At 43.4% G+C, this 7,500-nt stretch overlaps 1 protein-coding gene across 3 annotated transcripts in view; it reads right to left on the bottom strand.

Moving 5' to 3' along the window:
- LOC143027145 (glutamate receptor ionotropic, kainate 2-like) overlaps positions 1–7,500 on the bottom strand; it is an 868,199-nt gene that overhangs the window by 10,741 nt on the left and 849,958 nt on the right. For all 3 annotated transcript variants that reach the window (XM_076188207.1, XM_076188208.1, XM_076188209.1), the window contains exons 15-17: positions 7,117–7,219; positions 5,600–5,729; positions 2,574–2,689 (exon numbers count right to left, since the gene is read on the bottom strand). In XM_076188207.1, coding sequence (XP_076044322.1) covers positions 2,574–2,689; positions 5,600–5,729; positions 7,117–7,219 — 349 coding nt within the window. The remainder of the gene's footprint in view (positions 1–2,573; positions 2,690–5,599; positions 5,730–7,116; positions 7,220–7,500) is intronic.

Raw genomic sequence — 7,500 nt, 5'->3', positions numbered from 1 at the left:
CAACCAATCATTTCAGCGCTAACTACACGGTTACTAAGTCTATTCCATAGGCCTACACTAGGCAGTTCCATGTCCCTTACTACCTCTTATCTTTAACCATAAAGTTATCTAATCTCTCCAAACAACCAATCGTTTGAGTGCTCACTACAAGGTTACTTAATCTATTCCACTCATTAACCACCCTATTAGTAAACCAATTCTTGCCTATTTCCTTTATTAAACCTAAATTTGTCCAATTTAAATCCATTACTGCGAGTATCTATTGATCAGCCAATCTCTTCTAGATAAAACCAGACGATTTAAATCAGCTGACGAGGGTTGCAAATCCGATAAGTGGATTAAATCTAATTCCACTAACCCACTAATTATTAACTTACCACTAACTCCACTTTTATTCTTGCTTTATTTTCGGAAATTTGGTTCTAACAAACTGTTTTATTCAGCCGAAGGGAAAATAAGAGAGTGAATTGGTTAGCTAGCTTAAAAAATTACATTTATATCCAAATTCTTATACGTATTTGAACCAATGACGGATCATATTGCAAGTGTTGGTCTTGCAAGATGGACAGCGAATCTTAAAAAAAAAAAAAAAAAAAAAAAAAAAAACAGAAGGTGCAGCCCTGAAGGGCTGACACTCGGTATCCGGACTGAGCCCAAGATCTGAAAACCGGTGACTGATTCCCTTCTTTATCCCTTTCAACCGGCGACAAAGAGTCCCAAAGAGGTCTGTGGGATTGGCCAAAGGACCGTTGCCATTCACTCTGAGGCTGCGGGTTGTCCGCTCAGTGAAGCCAAAGGCAACAATTAATTAATCAATTAATTAAGTATGTACCCTCTATCTCTATCTGAATAAAATATCTACATCCCCTATTTTGTCCAAGTATCTATATGAATCTTCAATCAAGGGTTTGCAAGTCATACTATACTAGATACTAGTTCTTCCCTATTGACGAACTAGACCTTACCTAGTTTAAGGAAAAGTTACCCTCAACATGTTCAACTTTTGATTTTGTTCAAGAAGTACAAAATGATTAGACATGTTATACCTTACCTGATTAGGTCATCATCATCATCCACATATATTGTAGGAGAGAAGCGCTGGTGAACTAGAGTCCAAAACAACAATATGAAGTAATCCTCACTCTTGATCACTCATCCGTATTGTCAGACACCTCTTCCTCTTCATCTTGGTCTTCCTCCTCCTCCTCCTCTTCCTCTTAGTCTTACTCTTGTACCTTTGAATGCTCTCCTCCTCCTCCTTCTCCTCTTCCTCCTCCTCATCGAGCTCTTCCTCTTCCTCCTACTCCTCATCCTCATCCAGCTCTTCCTCTTCCTCCTACTCCTCATCCTCATCCTGCTCTTCTTCTTCCTCCTCATCCTCATCCAGCTCTTCCTCTTCCTCCTACTCTTCCTCATCATCCAGCTCTTCTTCTTCCTCCTACTCCTCATCCCCATCCAGCTCTTCTTCTTCCTCAGACTCCTCATCCTCATCCAGCTCTTCCTCTTCCTCCTACTCATCCTCATCCAGCTCTTCCTCTTCCTCCTCATCCTCATCGAGCTCTTCCTCTTCCTCCAACACCTCATCCTCATCGAGCTCTTCCTCTTCCTCCTACTCCTCATCCTCATCCAGCAATTCTTCTTCCTCCTCATCCTCATCGAGATCTTCCTCTTCCTCCTACTCCTCATCATCATCCAGCTCTCCTCCTCCTACTCATCCTCATCCAGCTCTTCCTCTTCCTCCTCATCCTCATCGAGCTCTTCCTCTTCCTCCAACACCTCATCCTCATCGAGCTCTTCCTCTTCCTCCTACTCCTCATCCTCATCCAGCAATTCTTCTTCCTCCTCATCCTCATCGAGATCTTCCTCTTCCTCCTACTCCTCATCATCATCCAGCTCTCCTCCTCCTCCTTCTCCTCTTCCTCCTACTCCAGCTCTTCTTCTTCCTCCTACTCTTCATCCTCATCCAGCTCTTCCTCTTCCTCCTACTCCTCATCCTCACCCAGCTCTTCTTCTTCCTCCTCATCCTCATCCAGCTCTTCCTCTTCCTCCTACTCCTCATCCTCATCCAGCTCTCCCTCTTCCTCCTACTCCTCATCCCCATCCAGCTCTTCTTCTTCCTCTTCATCCTCATCCAGCTCTTCTTCTTCCTCCTACTCCTCTTTCTTTTCACCTTAGTACTCATACTCTTCCTATTATTCCTCTTCCTCACGCTGTTTCTCCTTCCTCCTCATTTTCTTCCTACTCCTCCTCTTCTTACTGCTTCTCATCCATCCATCAAATCCTCTCCCCTCTTCTCTTTTCTCTTCCTCCTCTTATTCAACTCCCGTTCTTCCTCTTTCTCTTCTTTTCCCTTACTTTTCCTCTTACTCCTCCTCCTTCTCTTCCTCCTCTTATTCAACTCCTGCTCTTCCTCCTCTTCTTCTTCCCCCTTCCTTTTCTTCTCACCCCTCTCCCACTTACTCTCCCTCCTCCTCCTCCTGCTCTTCTCCCTACGCCTTTTCACTCCATTCTTCTTCCTATTCCTCCTCCTCCTCCTCCTCCTTGAAGCATCGCCTTTGAGGACGACCCCGTACCTTGCATCTGCCTCCTCCTCTCTTCTGCTTCCACCACTTCTCCTTCAGGATATGAAGTCGCCCTAACTCCTGGAGGTTCAGGATGGCTCCGTCGAGCGCGTTCTTGTGCGTCGACCCTGAAGAAGGCGAAGAAGAAGGAAGACGGGGGACACAAGATCCCCCGAGGGGTCCATTGTGAGCCACGAAGGTCTACAGTCAAACACAAAAGTACGTTCACCTTCCCCTTTTTCCAAAACTCAATCCAGAGGTTCCAAAGCTCACGGTGACATCATTATGTTTGCAATATTAGTGAAATAATAAAATGTAATTGAATTTATTTGATTATCATTATTACAATTTTTTATCAACACCCTTGCCTCGTCCTTCGATTGCATATATGCGAATTACGCAAATTACTAAAATATTGCAAGAAAGTGGCGTAACGCCCAGGTATTCTTTGACGTACCCCCTAAAGATACGCGTACCCCCATGGTACGCGTACGCTCAGGGTACTCGTGCACCACCAATGGTACGCGTATGCCCAGGGTACGCGTACGCCAATGGTACGCGTGCACCCAGGGTACGCGTACGCCAATGGTACGCGTGCGTCCAGGGTACGCGTACGCCCAGGGTACGCGTACGCCAATGGTACGCGTACGCCCAGGGTACGCGTACGCCAATGGTACGCGTACGCCCAGGGTACGCGTACGCCAATGGTACGCGTGCGCCCAGGGTACGCGTACGCAGTATGGGAACCTCTGGTCAAGGAAGTGAACACACTTTGTGATGACGAAGAGAATAAATAAAGACACTTTTGGTGTGGTGAAGATAGACTGTGCTTGTATGTGACTGTGAAGCGTGTCGAGTTACTTCGCAGTAAGACCACGATTTATTGTTTGGTGTTAGTAGTTAGTAAAGGTAACGATAGGTGCTTACCTTCCTCGAGGAGTAGGCGTGGGTTAAACCAAGGCATACCTGGCTATGTCGCAGCAGTGTAAGTCTTTATCCGCTCATTATATCTGCCGTCAAGCGATTTTATTCACCTGAGAGGACATAGTTGTTAACTGTGTACTGCTCTTTACTAACCTGCTGAAACCTAAATAACCTAGTTTGTAACTTGTTTCGGACCTGTGGCCACCTTCAGAACATTCTACGGACCCCTAGGAAGGAATAGGTGGGAGGGTAATGGGGTCTGGACACCTGGGCGAGTGTTATACTAGATTCTAGAATCCCTAGTCAATGCTCTAGAGTCTAGATCGAGTTAACTTACCTTCCCCACTTTACATCGTCCAGCTCCGTGGCGTTCTTTCCACCATCTACGCTTTAGCATTTCAATGGTAGATTTCTCCTGAAGGGCCAAGATGGCACTGCTAATGGCACTAGTGTATGGAGATCCTGTTAGTAGACGTTAGTAGGCAAAGGGTGACTCAGGTTAGTCCTCAAGGATCCATGCGTCGTGAATATTCAATGACAATAACGAGGTTATTTGGTTGTTAGTGACTCACACGTGGGTGCCTAAGGCTCTGTTCACACTAGGTAGCGGTTTGAACCGCGCGGAAACCGTGGTGGTGCCGCATAGTCAAGGAAAAAAAGCGCGGTTGTGTGTGAACGCGTCCAGTGACTTACATTATGAGTGAACCGCGGCGGTTGAAACCACTAATGTGAACAGTCCTAGAATGGCACCTGCTGTAGGGGTGTTTTGGTGACTCAATAATAGTGGTAATGACCAGAGACAGTACCAATATTGTTAATTAATTTTCATCATGTGAGCAATTTACGAGTAATCAAATAAATAACTTTATGAAATCGGCTTGTCTAAAACTTCGCTGACACGGGGCTAGTTTAGTATCCGTTAACGCTAGCGACTTATAAACTACCCCTCTACTTGCCCAATGTGAACAGAAAGCTAGTTAACTTGCCTTCAAACTATCCTCGTGTCAACACTTACTTGCCGTTGGTTAACTTGCAGTTAGTACTAGCGGCTACTAAACTAGCCCCTGTCATCGAGGCTTAACATAAATTAACCGACAAAGCAGCGAGTACAGTTAATGGTAGGTGTACATGTGATAGTAGTTAGTACATTTATGTGATAGTAGTTATCATGGTTAGCTCCAATGATACGTGGTTAGTAACTTAAAACTTTTCGCTAAACTCCAAAAGCATTCCAAAACTTTGATTCAAGTAAAGATCTATTGCAAGGCGGTTACTTAACTAAAGTTAGTGGAATGAAAGATGTATGTAGTCCATTTAGTGACAGTGTCAGTGAAATAATGTGTTTAGTGTCAGGCCTGAATTTGAGGAATGATGTTGTGTATATGTACAATCGCCGCCACTAAAACTGGGCACAAGTAGTGATGATCGCGAAACGTGGCAACACTGTGTTTGTTGACATTATAGACGAATGGGCTCATTGACCAGAGGATTGTACCTCTGTCCAATCAGAACGTTTTACAGATATGTAAACAACGTTGCCACGTTTCCTACAGACGTTTAGTAGTATATTCCTATTTTAAACTGTAGAGTTCATGATGGAAATTACAAAAAAATAAAATAAAACAGGCAGAGGTGTAATTATGTTTTACAAAGCTAAAAAACGACTGTATCTGTGATAACTAGTAGCAATTGTAATAAAATATCTTATATATCACTACGATATAAGCAAATACAAATCAATCTTTATTACATAAAACTTCTTTAATCTTTATGAAGATACTGAAATTATAATTATAGAAAAAACGTGGAACAGAAATAATCTCATGATATATATTTTGGGTGAATTGAATACATTCATTCCGTCTTACACACACACACACACACAATTATACAACCCCACCCATCCACACACACACACACACACACACACACACACACACACACACACACACACACACATACGCATGCGCGTAGACACAATTATACAACCCCATCTATGCACACACACACACACACATACACATACACATACACAAACACACACACACACACATACACACACACACACACACACACACACACACACACACACACACACACACACACACACAAACCTTGTGGGAGTGCGATGCCATAGCTCTTGGAGTCGAGGAGTCCGCCGACTTGGGTGAGATCACACTCTCGCTCGACCACGTACTCTATCGACGTGGACTCCATCAGGTAAGCGTAGAGTCCGTCCTCTTTCTGCATTGTAACAAAGAGAAATCGGGGTAATGGAGTACAAAGAGTACAGAGCACACACGTGGTCATAATTCAAGAGTATATGCAAACTAGTATTACAGCTGACCCTTAGATTCTTGAAATGATTGCCTTTCTACAAAGAATATGTACAGACGACATGAAACCCTTAGATTCTTGAAATTATTGCCTTTCTACAAAGAGTATGTATAGACGACATGAAATCCTTGGATTCTTGAAATTATTACCTTTCTACAAAGGGTATGTACAGACATGAAACCCTTAGATTCTTGAAATGATTGCCTTTCTACAAAGGGTATATACAGACATGAAACCCTTAGATTCTTGAAATTATTGTCTTTCTATAAAGAGTATGTACAGACGACATGAAGCCCTTAGATTCTTTGCGTACAAAGAGTATGCCTATGGTGATAGAGTACCTCTTTTCGACAAAGAGTAGTATTACAAATGGATCTGTGGAGTAGGTACGTGGCTACTTCCATTGCAAAGGGGAAAAAACTCTTGGTACATGGATAGATCTGGTGTCTGCATGGATCGACACCATAGTTGGCATACTCCTTTTCAACAAAGAGGACATACAGACTTATTCCCTATTACCCGTCGAGGTCAGAAGACAATATATATTTTACTCTGGTGAGCGACTAGCAATTTTATTCAGTCTAAGAGGTCAGCGAGTCTCTGGGACATAATATACTCTTAGCCTCTTCGCCAAGGCGTCACATTTTACAGTCTTTGTTCTGGCTAAGCCTAACGACTTTATTCGCCTAAAAAAGGTCTCACACCAGCAAAAGGATCTGCTTTTGTTATCGTTTTTCATTTGTTTTTGTTTTTTTTTTTCATTCCAGTGCTACGCGGTAAGCCAGCGGATATAGTCTCGAACTCAAGAGTACGTGTTCGTGAGTTCGATTCTCAGAACCTGCTGTGTGCTTGTTGCATTGGTTACCGACAGTCCTGGCCAGGCGGAGAGGTGACCCCGTTATAAAAAAAAAAAAAAAAAAAAAAAAAAAAAAAAAAAAAAAAAAAAAAAAAAAAAAAAAAACTTGCTTGCCTTACCGGGGGTTTCTCACTTCCCACTGGCGAGTGATTTTATTCTGGCTAACACTAGACTATTCTATTCATTTTAACCTTCTCATGTCTGTAGTCAACAACCTTTTTAACACAGCGTGAAGGTCATAACCCTTACTCTAATTAGGTCCTGTTCACACTAGCCGTTTGAACCACAGCGGTTCAATTACAGTGTAAGTCAATGGAGGCGTTCATTGACAACCTTGCAGTTTTTCCTTGACTACACGGTACTGCCGCGGTTTCTGCGCCGTTCAAACTGCTAGTGTGAACAGGGCATTATAAAGATCATTGTGGGTTGTTCACTTACCAACACTCGCTCGACGCCGTCCTTGTTCCTCTTGACGAAGACGCTCGGCGTCGTCGACTTCATCGTGTTCCACATCTTCTTGTAGGTCGGCAAGTTCGAGTCTCTATAGAAGGAGAGAACGAAGTCATGGAACAGATGACGTAAGGTACCTTTGTGGGGATATGTACATGGTACACTACAGTGCGATTTGCATTGGTGATTAGCTTTAACGTTGCGAATTCCCGCCTATCAGCAGAGGACTTTGAAGTTCGCGAAAGGGTTCGAACCGCCGTCGCCTCGACGTCTAACCCTCCCGGTAAAAAAAAAAAAAAAAAAAAAAAAAGGTTGCATTGGTAGGCAACTCTTTCATGTATACGAAGCGGAGAACTTGTCAAGTGTAACCTA

The sequence above is a fragment of the Oratosquilla oratoria genome, chromosome 7, assembly GCF_046742065.1.
Source record: "Oratosquilla oratoria isolate Oo_2021 chromosome 7, ASM4674206v1, whole genome shotgun sequence".
Classification (NCBI taxonomy): Eukaryota; Metazoa; Arthropoda; class Malacostraca; order Stomatopoda; family Squillidae; genus Oratosquilla; species Oratosquilla oratoria.
Note: the sequence above shows the minus strand (reverse complement) of the source record. Positions and strands in the feature narration are given on the sequence as shown.